We start from the raw sequence: 13,609 nt of genomic DNA, 5'->3' as shown, positions 1-13,609 counted from the left end.
CTGTCGGATCATCATTTTCACTTCTTGCTACGTAGGCTGGAATCGGCAGGGGTGGTTGCTGTCGTCTACCTTACTGCTCTCTTTGGCGAAGTAAGATGGGCGTTCACCTCAGGGCGGCCGATTCGCCTCTGTTTGCATAATCACCGTGAATAGGACTTCCGGGGTAGAAATGGCTAGTTCAGCGGTGAGGTTTTAAGGGAATTATAGGGCACCCGTGGGGTCACCATTGATATGCAACCCAGACTGAGCAGGTTCTCGAGACGTAGATACATTGAGTCGTCTCCACGGATGTGTTCTAGCCTGCCGGGCAAAACTAGTATTTTATCAATGGACCGGCCACCAGACCATGTGACCGGCCCCCAGACGGAGTGACTGGATATGCGAAGTGACTAGACAGTGGGGAAAAGTTTTGCAAGCCGACCGGTCTGCCCGCACATTTGTGAGAGGGCCAGTCTGCCCGCAAGTTCCCGGCGCTACTCGGTAGCTAAAACGTTCTGTGGATCCATTAGAGAATATCTTTTTCTCGCTACTATGAAAGAGCTGTTCATCTTGCCACCAAGAATAGACATATATCAGGCTTGACACATTTTATATTCGGCTTCACATCTTCACGCATCATGCCTTTACGTGTAACCGTCATCACTGCGATTGCAGAAGCTACAGATGTCTCTGCCGAACTTTCAAGCACTGATCGACAGAACCGAGAAAAGTTTACGAAACGCCGCTGTTTTACCAGCACCCACAGCAAGCCGCCGCAGTCTCCTCCCAGGTGCCCAAACAGCATTCATCCTGAAAAGGGCTCGTCCTACTGGCAACATAACGAAGGTCATCTGTTGCGTTGGTTGTAGTCAGGGGGAAGCTGGAGCCTGGAGGGGAAACAACTAAGGAAGACATTGGACGGGTGTTTAGTACGAGAAAAAGGATGCACGGTTAGGGTGCACCGCTGAGGGGACGATAATGTGTAGATTCACATGAGGTCTATGTAAAAATTTGTGCGGTGACTCGATAGAACATTATTGACTGCTGATATACTTCAATCCATCGCCGTAAATGTGATGCCCACGGATATGTACATAAATCTTGTCCGGCAGGCTGGTCTACTCGTAAAATACTCCTGGTGGACTGGCCAGGCGACCAAAATCACCCAGCAGGCCGGTCGATCGGGTTAAAAAGTATCTGCACAGACCGGTCTGTCGAGAATATTTTCTTACTCGGCAGTCCGGTCAGATCGCATATCCAGTCATTTGCCCCCCGGGCGGGTCAGTTTATAAAGAAATCATTTTGCCCGGCAGGCTAGAACATTGTATGTGAACTGCCGGTGGAGAGTTCCTTTCTAGATAGGTGAAATTTCTTTCCTAAGGGAAACATGGCGGCCACGGTATATAGTCGTATCAGTCCTCATGGCTTCGCCACGAGGTATCAAGTAGGTATCCCATCTGGACAGACCAGTCATGTTTTAGGCCCGCCTTGGACGGCCCAGATTTTAGACCCCCGGAAGATTGGAGGCGGAACACTCTATTTGGTCGGCGATGGACATCCGCAACAAGGGTCCGACTGGAATGCTCCATTTCTAGTTAGAAGCTCACTCAACGGCTCTTTCTTAGATTTTCCTACATCTTTCTTCTCCACCCTTCCAGATCTTTCTTTTCCACCGTCTCCGCAATAACCCCTCTCATATGACCCGTCCTGGCCCTATATAACTCATCGTCCTCCACCATCGCACTGCAATCATCGATTTCTCTCTGCTCCTCTCATGGACAATCTCCACCAATAAGTGTTTCTTCCGCAACCTTGCGACCATATTACAACTGCTGGCTGAACCCGAGAAGTAGTCGTCCGTCTACCGGTGTGAAATCCTCCTTTCGACCTCAGTCATCTACCTCTACTACTGACTCTGTATGCCTACGTTTCGTACTGATGACAAACAAACATCAGTGCAACTCGTTTCCAAATACACCAACATCTTCGACTTTGTCTTGTAACAGTTCCATCGAGAATCTCGGATGTTTGAATGCTGTGCCTGAAACCGAACGTCAACCTCACCAGGTACGGGCCAATGATCGTCACTAGTAACCTATTTTTCGAATTCTTCGGTCATGAATTGTACTGATCCCATGGTGGCTACAAACAGTGATACCGAGGAACCCTCTGAGGATCCGCCGGGCCCTTTCAAAAGGGCGCGAATTCAGTTCCTTCAAAGGACGGATCGCCGCGATCCTTTCTACGAGGCTACGGAGTTTTTTATAAAAGGGCCGCGAAAGCTCCCGTCTTACCGTTCTCTCTATCCTATCACTCCCTCCGAAAACATCAGGCTTCGCAATCATCCCACAACTTTACAGAAACCTAAATCCCAGCCCACCCTTCAGAACCGCCAATCCTCCTCACAAAATCATCTAAAGAGCATCTACACAGCCCATCACTAGCGATGAATCAAAACCCAGGCTTTCCGGGCTCCTACCCTGATGATCTTATCTACATACAGTTTTCCGACGGCAGCGAAACTGCGATGGTGGTCAACGGGCACTACGTCCTCGCGAACGGTAACCATCCGACCGCAATCCTCGGCGCGCACGCGGAACACGCCCGGCGCAACGCAATCCACCGCGGGAACGAGTACATACACGCCCGCGAGAATTACATTAACAACTTCATCGTTCCTGTACGTACCCTCCCCAGTTTGATCTCTAACAATCTTCTGGAAACACAAGGACGCGTAGCTAACGGTGAATAGGCTGTCAATCCGCCAGCTCCGCCCGCCTGGGCACGGGCTGCTCCGCCGCCTCCTCCGCCTCCTCGAGCTCCCTATTACCAGCCCGTACCCACCTGGGCTGCACCTCCTCAGGCTCCTCATCGCCCACTCGTTCACCCGATGGTCGTGCCGCCGGTGCCGCCGCCACCGCCCGGATACGCGAACCCCGCGGGTTATGATATGTTCTACCGCGTCGGCGAGGCACGTGGATACGGTGGTCAGTTCTACTGGGGCCCTGATCCTTAAATACCCACGACACGTTTATCCGCGGCGCCTACCTGTTCGTGCTGCTGTCGAAATTCTGTTCGACTCTGAGGGGCGGGGGTTGCTTTAGGTGATTCGGAGGTGGGAAATGAAAATGCGTTGGGGTTCGGAGACGGCTGTTTACACTGTACTTGTACTGGTCCTTTCTTTGTCGGTTTCGTTTGATTGTCTGGCCGTGTTCTGTTATGCACTTGGAATTCGGAAATGTTGGGTTGCTTTTAATTGATATTCTTTTGTCTAATTTCTGACGGATTGCGGCTGTAAATCATGCCTCGATTTTGCGCTTTAATATGGATAGTCATGAGTTCCCACAGAAAAGAACGATTAGAAATACATCAAGATAATAGTAAGGAAAGTCACGGAATGTAGTCGCGTAACTCGCACGCCTTCGCAAAACAGCTCCCTCCACTCGTGTCTAGCTACGCAATAGCACCTCCGCCGCGCCACCCCGAACCACAGCCGGTCTCCTGAAGAATGGTTCCATCTTCATGAATCTCAAATTAAAGCTGAAAGACCGGGAGGGTGTCTTCGAACGCGACAGAGATCTCAGGAGCTCATTTGAACTGAGAAGGTGATGCTTCGGTAGCTAGCCGGAGGTGACAGCGTGGATTCGCGGAGAACCTTGAATTTCCTGGAGGGTTCTTCCGTTTTCGAGCTCCGAATAGTCATCACATAGTCCCGGTGAGTCATGGGCCAGCTGACGGGCTTTCGCGACCGTCTATGTCGGGCCACCAGCAAAGTTTGCCGGGTCAAAAGGGGGTGTGGACAGGAACAAATCCCACAGAACCCAATGGAACGTGGACGGCACCGGCGGTTATGTTGGCTATCGGTTGAAAGGAATATAGCAGGTTCCAAACTTCTGGTCCATCTCTCTGTAGGCCTGGACGCGGCTGTTGTCGTGCAGGCTCAGTTGATTCAGGCCTAAGAGCATAAGGTGGTCAGCAGAGACAAGACTTTGGTTTGAGTTAGGCATACCTGTTTATGGTTGATGGCACGTAGATCCGTATTGAGTGTATCACTGGGTCGGATATGAGGTGTGGGACGTTCGGTGAAGGGGGGAGCAAGTATCGTCCGCATTTTCACATGTGGGTGGAAAGTGTAACTTAAATCATCATTAAAACCCTCACGACAAGCATAACATCTTTAAACAACATCTAGAGAGAAACTCTATCCACTCGAAAGCTCAGTCCGTGGTGCGGTTGGAGGGAACAGGTGGGCGGACAGTGTCCCTTCATGAGGCGATTCTGACAGTCAGCGGCGATACGATCGAAAGGCGGTTGTCAGTCCGGCAGAGGTACTCGACTGCAGAAACGCGTACAGATGTGGGTCGGTAATACCAGAATGCCGCCCGAATTACCGCAATCGCCGGGTATGAGCCTGGCTTTACTTCATCCACCCTACATACCAAAGCAAAATCAGTGTTGAATACACCCGTAATGCCTGATATGGGCCCAGGTGCCCGCTCCTCCAGCCACCTGCTGTTGACCCCCGCCTACACCGCGGCTTTCTTCAGTTGCCGTGTCTTATCCGACATGATGACCAGTTCTCGTTCACGCCTAGAGCGGTAGGTCTCTTGAACTAGACGTGAGTCTCTCGGACAGCTGATGTCGCCATCTGTCCACAGCTCGTCGATATCGCACCAGCCATCTCGCCGTAAAAGCTTGTCTGAAGTTTATTCGTAGGTAAGTTTAGGCTCTGGAAGTCCCAACCGTCCTGCGAAATGAAGCTATTATGGTGGTCAGCATCGGAACGATCCTTTTCTTCCACCGGTTTCGAGGCCGAAGGTGATCGGTTTCAGGCAACAAGAAGGAAGTTCACAATATTGGCTTACTGAATAGGAATAAGAAACGGGTTCATCGTCTTGATGAACCTGCAATGCGAGAGGGTCGTCGCGGGAATTGTTGTCGTAGAGCTGTGGCTCGGGTGTTCTGTTTTGTTGCGGAGTCGTTTGCCGCTTTCTCTAGTTGTCATAGCGTCCGAACCTTAACGAACATGGCTCCATGTGTGGGGGAAGCGAGCGCGCTAGCCTGATACAGTGTCCGAGGCAACGGCAGAAGTCAGCATGATGTAACCTGTATTGCTCTTCATTCTCCGCTTCTCTGCACGTCATTCACATACCGGCAAGACAGTTGTCATGTTCAAAACAGGTAGGGCCGCTCCTCAATATTCCGAACGAAGTGAACTGTGTATCTGGTGGAGACTGACATATTGAGACGAAACTATAGAGCCCACGGAGGCATATCAATTCGGCGCCGGGAGAGCATTCTTGCACGAGGTTCGACACTTCCACATACTTCCAGCGATGTAGGGCTGAGTCGAGCGGAAACTAACGTGTCCGCGTGATGGGGGTCCGACGGTAGAGTTTAGGAAGCCTGTTCTCGAACTACACGGAGCTCCTAATTGGGAGGAGATCAATGACACAGTGTCAATAAAGAACTCTATCGCAGCGGTGTGGAATCATTGACGATTGCCATGGGTGTGGCGGGTCGGAGGTCTAGCCGCAGTCTCATATCTCAGAGGTAAGCGGTCGGTGTTGAGTCTTCTTGATAATTTTTTCTCAGCACCTTTAACATTTTACCTTTGATCATACTGGTTCCGGGGAGTCGATGTTTGGCCTTACATCCAAGAGAAGACGATATTTAACAATCGTCTGTTTGCCGCCTCCCTCATCCTCCATCCTTCATCCTCCATTCTACACACCCCACCTATCTCAGAACCCCATCAATCGACCTTCACAATCTGAGTTCAACGATGGCGATTATTTGCTATTACCGGATACTCGCTATCCCACACTCCGCCGAAATACACCAGATAAAGCGAGCTCACGAGAGGGTACTTGCTGAGGAGGAAGACCAGCGGATCGCGAGCGAGGAGATGGTGAGATCAATATTACATCACCGATGCCCCGCATTCCCCTGACTGACCACCATCAGATCCAGAAAGCATACATTACGCTGTCCAATGACAGACTACGGGCTATGCACGATTACCGACACCGAAATGGCTGTAAGTACGCCATTATCGCTGTCTTCCCTTTCATTGCCATCTGACACCTCGCAGGCCGCCTTTGCCAGAACATGTCAGCAGCGCCGAAGACGGCAGAGAACCGCAATCACGCCAGCGCAGGCGATCCCATGTATTGGGCCGAATACGGGAGTCGAATAAAATCTTGCGAATCTCCCCTTCGCCGCAAAGCTCCGCCATCGCAGCACCCTGACTACTGCGACGATGATAATGGTTCCAAAGACTTATGGCCGGTGTGGTCTTGCCTACCGAAAAAGGCCATGGGTTTTCATCGGCCGGACCTCTCGGCTAGCAGGGACACAATATACCGGATCGCCAAACGTACCCGCGACCGCGCGGGAAAGTTGCCGTTCGTCCTCACGAAGAACGAAAACGACGACCGCGTCAAGGCAACCATGAAGATATTATGGTCGGCCATCGTAAACAGTGACGGCGACGATTCCGGAGTGCAGATAGTACAGCTTTCATAGGGGTTGGTACCCAAAGCGATGATGGAAATATATTGGTGGTTGAGGGTGAGCTTTTGCAACAGCTGTCATTTCTGATGTATTTCATTTTCGTGTTTCCGTCCTGTGCTAAATTAGCACCCGGATGAAAAGTGTAAAGCGATTTATTACTTTTCTTTTTAACAATTATATCCATTTTCATTCCCATGCGATTTCCAATTCTTGTGAACGTGAACATAATCCGCATGCATTCCATGGCAAAAAGCTCACTTGCGGCATGAGTAGGTTTGCCAGTTGTCCCTTCACAGGTACCATACGTCACTGTGGCGTTCCGTTGGCGCCACGGTTCGCCAGCCGCGCCGCGGTTCGCCAGCCGTGCCACGCGTGCGATACCCGCATCTGCCGCAAAATCACACACGATCACGCAGCTGATAAACCGTCACCATAGTGATGTTTTGGTAGTAGATTTGCAAGATGGTATTCGACCGAAGATGATATCTAAGATGACGTCTAGCTGGTTGGGCAGTATCATGCGCGTTTATAGGTACCAAGACAGCAGATCCTTAATCGTACAGAAGAGAGAGCAACAGTTAGAACATGAGAAATGAGCAATCCATAGGTCGGCTGCAAGAAGAAACAAACACATGAAAAAAACAGTGAAACAAACGCGTGACAAGGAAGCCAGCAAACGAGTGATATCGGTGAAGCATGCATCAGACAAACATGAGACAATCAATAACCTTTGTTGAGGATATGAGTGTGTGTTCAATTGCTTGATTCATTCACACAAAAAAGGACAGTGGATGACCAGCTAGACATACCACACAGAAGCTGAAGCAAGTATGAGAATAAACAGGATTCTTCGAGGCGCATATGACGAATATGTATGATACATGTGCAATATCCTGAACTAGTGACGAGGCTGGAATTTCAACAAGAACGAGAATCGTAACAACCTTGCTATGAAAGTTCAACCATTTGCACTTGTACCAATTTGTCGCAACCACAGTCAAGCTGGCTAGTTTCCAGGCGAACCACCCAATTTCGCTGTGCCCTCCAACTTTTACGAGCTGCGGGCGTCATGCATAATCGTACTGTCAAGTGTGCTAGCCATTCGCTGAAATCGCAGTCACGACCCACTCATTTGTAAAGTGACCCACGCCTCGCCCATCGCACACACACAGTCACTGCTCTCACAAAACCCCCTCGCTTCCTCTTTTCCTCCTCTCCACACTTCTTCCCTACAAAAACCTCCACCAAACACTTCCCTTCTCACGTCAATCCCCAACTCTCTCCCTTCTCCCCTTCCACAACGTTTTCTTACAACCTCCACGAGCAACTCTAGTTGTCACACTTTCCCCCGGAATAATACTGTGGAACGCATCATACCTTGGATGCGGGGCATGCCAAACAAAATTGGCATCATGCCCCCATCGCAACCGTCGTGACAGACCTAGTAAGCGGACTTTGATACGTGTCCTCAACCATGCGATAATTCCCAAATGTCCCTGGGCTAACGCGAATATCGAATAGGGCCGGGCAAGACATTACAGGCAATATGGTTCTGGTCCCCCGGGCTTCCAATAAGAGGCGCCCGATTCGTCGGACGCCAAAGCATTTGAGACAACATGTCCCACTTGCAAATCCGGTTACGTCACGCTGGATAGACCCGGGTAAGTGTTCTCTTAACCATGCGATAATACACAAGTATCCCACAGCTAATGTGAATACCGAATAGGGGCCGGGAACGACATTGCAGGCAATGTCTTTCTGGTTTCCCGGGCGGCCATCAATTGGCCTGGGAAAACACCGACCAGGCCACTGGGACATCCCCGACTCACAGGGTTACCAGGATGGCACTCAGCACGACGACGAATAGCTTGAGCAACAGGTTTACGATGAGTTCTTGAATTTGTTTTACAAAGGGCGGCTAGAAATTACATAATGGATACGCAATGCCCCCTGGCCCACATGACTCGTGCCGTGGTTGTTGCGCTCCGCCAGGCAATCGCCGCTGGGATGATTCAGCTTGGTGACAATGAGCTTAAAATCCGTAAGACCAGAATGCTGGTCGTCCCTGCGGTGACAATATGGAACTCCGGGGACGATGATGCTGGCACACCAGATTCCCCCCAAGACCTGAATGCTGGTCGTCCCTGCGGGGACATTATGGAACCCCGGAAGCGGCTACACGAGAAGAGATAGTATGTCGGCCACTGAAGCAGCCCACCCCGGGCCATACTTGCCCTGCGAACAAGAACCGGAGGAACTACAGTCAGGTTTTCATCCCTGCACCACAACCTCAACAAGCGTCCCAATTGGCACACGTGCCGGCGCGGCTGGCGAGTTCATATGTAAGTGCTTTCCAGTTGTTCGTTCGCTGTTTTATTCTTCCTTGCGTGCAGGCTGATGGTTAAGGCAGACTCTGCCAATGATCGGAGATCAAGTGACGCTGGTGGTAGATTTGATGAACGTACCTGGCCAAAGCCAGGTGCGAGGGGTATTACCCCTAACTCGCCGAGACAACCCATGATCGGAGATCAAGTCACTCAGTTGGCAGTCGAGATGAAGGAGAAAGGCAAGGTTGAGGAAGGGGAGAGGCTGCGGCGGTGGGTAGGGAAGGCTGAACCATGGTCGATGCGATTTGTGGACGCGTGGGGTGGACCGTTAGGACGTGATGGGACGGGGGCGGGCCTCGAGCCGAGTCAGGTGCAGAGGTGAGTGAACCCCTTGAAATTCCATGGCCACAGGTTACGTGGTGAGGTTTTTTACCTTCGGGTTTTCTTCCTAAAAAAATCGTCTCCCTGGCCGCTGCGCGAGGGGGCGACGTTTTCTGCTTTGTTCAGCCTGCTTTGCTGCTAGTCTGTTTGATGGGTGCGTATTTGAACCTATAGAGTGCTACTGGAGCTATACTGCGAGAGCTACCTACATCTACTCGAAGTGTTTACAGCGTCACGGCGTGGATATCAGGGAGAGGGAAAGAGGGGGAGGGGAGATTACTTTCTCCGCTCTCAGGGTGGGAACTGCTATTTGTTACTCACGGAACCTTCCTTCTTCTTTCTTTGCTCAAAAAAATGCAAAACCTCTGGATAGGCTAGTAGTCAACGCTAGAGCAACATGAAGATCACGAAAGTGAGACGGAGGTTGCACATACCGTCCGTGAAATACACCATGATGAAGTAATGGACGAAGACGCTCCACCAGTTCGCGCCGGTTTCTGTCAACTTCGAGAACGTGATAAGCAACATCTCGAGAGGGGAGCTTGGGCTAGAGCGTAGGTGGGTTATGCCACATACCAAGGGCCCTGGGAATGTCGATTAAGCCCTGCTTCAGTTGCGTGTATACGTAATCGATGAAGTCACGTTCGGAATCGGTCCTCGCGTTAACTAGTATCGTTATGTCAGTGATGGACGCGGCGCAATAGAAACACTGGGTAGGCTGCAACACGTACCCCTGCGGTCCAACACACGGATGTAGCTTAGGACAAGCTTGGGGAGGCGTTCGAGGACGGTAAATAGTAGGACTAGGTCTTTAGCAATCTTCCGGCGGAGCGCCTCGATCTCGGCGCGCGTTCCCTCCGCGATATACAGGTTCTGTGGGTCCATCATTGTGTGAGCTTTGGGGGTCTGAAACTGGAAGGTTGGAGAGAAAAAGATGAGCGTGAGTGATTGATGCTGTTGGAATGGGGAATTTAGAGATGCGGTCGGAATGGGGAACTGAGAAAAGCGGGGGAAAGGGGGGGTTCTTATATGATCCAATCGTGCCCTTGGATTACGGTCATGGTTCAGTTACTGCACAGGTACGAACAACCTTTTTGACACTAATGAAGTCCAAATACAGTCTACTTATCATTATCCTCGGCAATCTAACAATACGACCCGCGCGGGCGAGACTCACTGACTCTAACCACACGGAAATCTTAATGGCAGCAGATGTCACGATACATCAAGCGACTTTCCGCCATCTCGACCGCGAACCGCAATGGTACTACATAGAAAACCGAATGGTTTTGGCTATACAAGCACAATCCTCCGGCCATTCGAAGGAGTGTCTGGGCGCATGGCAAGCAGGCCTGGGCATAGTCTGTCCGGACGGAAGACTATTGGGGCCGGCGGAGCGGTCCCGTCTGGAGCGACGATTTGGCCGGACGAATCGGGCTCCGTCCCAGGTCCAAAAACCCCGGGACCCGAGTTAGACCCCGTGGGGCCCGGAAATGTTTAGTGCAGAGCCGGCTGGCTACGACATGTACGGTGCCGGCTATCCGGAATACTTTGGCCGATGAAATTTTTGCATCCGATATGATACGCGATTGAGCAGCGACCAACGGAGAGGCACATAGTGTAAGATCTGCCGGTACAGGTGTCTCCTATGCCGTCTACTTCCCATATCCGTCTGTTCCTCGCCGTGCTGCCAACTCCTTTGACACAGCGCCCACTAAGCGAAAACGGGAGAGAAAGAGTGAGATTAATACAGTAACATTCTCTAAGTACATGATAACCGCACATAAATAATCAATCTTCCACCATACATGCTGCGTCCGCTCTCTACTCCGCCGCCACGTAGCTCACTCCATCCTCAGTGAACCGCGTCACCGATCGTTCCTTCTTCTTTCTGTCTTCGAAGAAACTCAACACCTCTGGATAGTAGTAGTTAGCGCTAGAGAGCCATGAAGACCACGAAAGATAGAGGACAGAGGTTGCACATACGGTCCGTAAAATGGACCACCAAGAGGTATCGACGGAAGACGGTCCACATATTCCGGCCGGTTGCTGTGGACCTTGGGAACGGTGATTAGCAATATCTCGGGAGAGGGAGCTAGGGTAGATGGGTTATGCCACAATGCACATACCGAGGGCCCAGGGAATTTCCGTCAATGCCTGCTTGAGTTTGTTGTAGGCGCAATCGATAAAGCCACGTTCGAATGCGGTCTTCGTGGTGACTAGTATCCTGGTGTCAGAGAAGGGCTCGGCGCAATAGAACCACTACGGTGGGAAGGGTTTAACAGGTACCTGCCCGCTCCAACAGATCGATGTACCGAAGGACAAGTCCGGGAAGGCGTCCAAGGTGTTCATGCAGTAGGACTGGGTCGTTCGTAAGCTGGAGGTGGAGCCCATCGATCCTGGCTAGCGTTACCTGGGAGATATAAAGGCTCTGTGGGTCCATCATTGTCAGCGTTGGGGGGTCTCAACTCTGCCGTTTGGAGAGGAAAGGATGAGGGATATGAGTGATCGATGCGGTCGAGATGGGCAACTGAGAAGAGCGGGGGAAAGGAGGGGGGGAGTTTATATCATGCATTCGTGCCATTGGATTACGGTCATGGTTAAGTTACGGTACTGGTATGAACAAGCTTTTCGACATAGTTGAAGCCAGATAGATCTTTTTTAGCTCTGTTGAAGTTTATATGGAGTATTGGTATCATTATTCCGGAACGTTCAAAAATACCGTTCGCGCGGAGTCCACCTTAACCATATCGAAGGCATAATTAGCAGAGAATGTGACAAAGTCCCCGCAACATACCGCGAGCGCCACGATCCTACGCAGAAACTTAAATGGTTCTAACGATGCAAGCAAAGTTCTACGGCCAATGGAAGACACATTTGGAGGCGTGCAAAGGCTTGAGGTCCTGGTGACAACACATACTCAGCATCCTTCTGACTGCGTTGCTCGTGGCATGTCAACTATCACCATTCGGGGTCTCGACTTTACATCTTACCCCTTACAAACGATAAGCACAAACTATAGATTCTTCCAGATCCCCCGAAGCATTGAGTGTATGAGGAAGTCGAGTCTTCTGCGCCACCGATCTCCACAGCCACTTACGTTTCGGCATATTTCCACCGTACGAACAAGCTTTTGACAGTCTTGAAATCTAAATAGAGTGTGCATGTCATTATCGCCGGAAAATCCAAAAATATGATCCACGCGGAGCCTTCACAGAAATGTACGTCACGGGAAAGATACCAACATGCTTTTTGACACTGTAGAACTTTAAATAGAGTCTACGGCGTAGTTATCATCCCCGCAAAACGAAAATCACGATCCGCCCGGACGCAACTCTCACCACATAGAAATCGTAATCATCACTAGGCAGCTGATGTCTGGTTCCACGAAGCGTCTTTCCCGTCATCTCCACCGTAAGCCACACCACTGGGACAGCGGGACGCAGTAATGCAAAAACTCATCGCGATTCGAAACATTTCCGCAGGCCACTGGACGAATCGTCACAGATCAGGGCGACTCTTGCAGTCCCTACGATTTGAAGAATACGTAGTATATTTTTGGCGGCCTTGCATTTTGCGGGTTAAAGTTCGATCTCTCCACCTTTCGCCTTACTCCGTGCGAATAGTAAGCTCAAGCCCAACTTTGTGTCAGATCCTGCATAAACGTGAGTTTATGTCGAATTCAAGTCGTCTGCCCCGGGCCGCGACCAAAGAAGACTTTTCGTTCCGTCTCTGCATACGTAGCCGTCTCCGCATCTTCATAAGTGTCCGTCTCCGTCTCCGTCTCCAGCTGCTCCTCCGGCTCGTCATCAACCTCCCCCACCCTCTCCTTGACCGCAACCTGAAGCTGATAGGCGCCGTTATATCTCGTTCGTGGTGAGGCTCAATCACAACTGCAAGCCTGAGGCGCACGTTGCTCAAACAGGTAGGCATGTGGTTTACATCCTGCCGATGCTACTACTGAAGATCTATAGAGCGGTACCTAGATGCTAATACCATTAGTAGACGGTATTCAAGAAAGGCATATGGATAAACAATTTGTGAGAACAGCAACATCGCGAAGTCACGCCAGACTCTATCATTAATTCCTCATCTGAGGTAGTCGTAACCACATCGATCTCCTTTTTCCTGAAAGACAACAAACACAATGCATATTCGGCTGCTCAACTTCAAGCATCATGCCTTTACATATAATCACCCTTAATACGATAGCATAAACTCCAGATGCCTCTTCCGAACTTTCAAGTATTGACTCTGTACACAATTATCCATCAGCCGGCGCCGCTTTTCTAGCAACATCGACAACAAGCCGCCGCAGTCACCAGAAGGAAAAGCAACACAGCAAAGACCTTCCGGAGCGGTGGCAGTCTTCAGAGGGATGCTAGAATAGCCAGGGTCTCAGGGGA

At 50.7% G+C, this 13,609-nt stretch overlaps 5 protein-coding genes across 5 annotated transcripts; 3 read left to right on the top strand and 2 right to left on the bottom strand.

Annotated features, from left to right (window-relative positions):
* Window positions 1-2,269: 2,269 nt before the first annotated feature.
* BZA05DRAFT_155698 (uncharacterized protein) lies at window positions 2,270-3,157 on the top strand. Its single transcript, XM_051479038.1, has 2 exons — window positions 2,270-2,659; window positions 2,732-3,157. Exons 1-2 carry the CDS (start codon window positions 2,463-2,465, stop codon window positions 3,081-3,083), a joined length of 549 nt encoding a protein of 182 aa, XP_051336020.1. The 5' UTR covers window positions 2,270-2,462; the 3' UTR covers window positions 3,084-3,157.
* Window positions 3,158-5,621: 2,464 nt separating this feature from the next.
* BZA05DRAFT_155681 (uncharacterized protein) lies at window positions 5,622-6,646 on the top strand. The gene is made up of 3 exons (XM_051479037.1): window positions 5,622-5,890; window positions 5,947-6,019; window positions 6,074-6,646. Exons 1-3 carry the CDS (start codon window positions 5,765-5,767, stop codon window positions 6,505-6,507), a joined length of 633 nt encoding a protein of 210 aa, XP_051336019.1. The 5' UTR covers window positions 5,622-5,764; the 3' UTR covers window positions 6,508-6,646.
* A 1,781-nt stretch (window positions 6,647-8,427) lies between these two features.
* On the top strand, window positions 8,428-9,204 carry BZA05DRAFT_421626 (uncharacterized protein; the record flags this gene model as incomplete). The annotated part of the gene is made up of 3 exons (XM_051485735.1): window positions 8,428-8,687; window positions 8,794-8,837; window positions 8,975-9,204. 3 exons carry the CDS (start codon window positions 8,428-8,430, stop codon window positions 9,202-9,204), a joined length of 534 nt encoding a protein of 177 aa, XP_051336018.1.
* A 121-nt stretch (window positions 9,205-9,325) lies between these two features.
* BZA05DRAFT_421625 (uncharacterized protein) lies at window positions 9,326-10,091 on the bottom strand (the record flags this gene model as incomplete). The annotated part of the gene is made up of 5 exons (XM_051485734.1): window positions 9,326-9,346; window positions 9,525-9,568; window positions 9,638-9,700; window positions 9,780-9,869; window positions 9,935-10,091. The coding sequence occupies 5 exons, from the start codon at window positions 10,089-10,091 to the stop codon at window positions 9,326-9,328; spliced, it is 375 nt and encodes a 124-aa protein (XP_051336017.1).
* A 936-nt stretch (window positions 10,092-11,027) lies between these two features.
* BZA05DRAFT_448179 (uncharacterized protein) lies at window positions 11,028-11,646 on the bottom strand (the record flags this gene model as incomplete). The annotated part of the gene is made up of 4 exons (XM_051487228.1): window positions 11,028-11,119; window positions 11,190-11,252; window positions 11,333-11,422; window positions 11,493-11,646. 4 exons carry the CDS (start codon window positions 11,644-11,646, stop codon window positions 11,028-11,030), a joined length of 399 nt encoding a protein of 132 aa, XP_051336016.1.
* Between the last annotated feature and the right edge of the window lie 1,963 nt (window positions 11,647-13,609).

This window comes from Tricharina praecox, assembly GCF_024521635.1.
Source record: "Tricharina praecox strain CBS 144465 chromosome Unknown BZA05scaffold_29, whole genome shotgun sequence".
Classification (NCBI taxonomy): Eukaryota; Fungi; Ascomycota; class Pezizomycetes; order Pezizales; family Pyronemataceae; genus Tricharina; species Tricharina praecox.
The sequence above is the reverse complement of the archived record's forward strand: the minus strand, read 5'-3'. Positions and strand labels throughout refer to the sequence as shown.

Excerpts from the sequence above, each read along its gene's own strand:
- BZA05DRAFT_155681 (XM_051479037.1), top strand. The coding sequence starts at position 5,765 with ATGGCGATTATTTGCTATTACCGGATACTCGCTATCCCACACTCCGCC. Across the intron at positions 5,891-5,946 it reads GGATCGCGAGCGAGGAGATG|ATCCAGAAAGCATACATTAC; the intron begins GTGAGATCAATA and ends GACCACCATCAG. Across the intron at positions 6,020-6,073 it reads TTACCGACACCGAAATGGCT|GCCGCCTTTGCCAGAACATG; the intron begins GTAAGTACGCCA and ends GACACCTCGCAG.
- BZA05DRAFT_155698 (XM_051479038.1), top strand. The coding sequence starts at position 2,463 with ATGATCTTATCTACATACAGTTTTCCGACGGCAGCGAAACTGCGATGG. Across the intron at positions 2,660-2,731 it reads TTAACAACTTCATCGTTCCT|GCTGTCAATCCGCCAGCTCC; the intron begins GTACGTACCCTC and ends AACGGTGAATAG.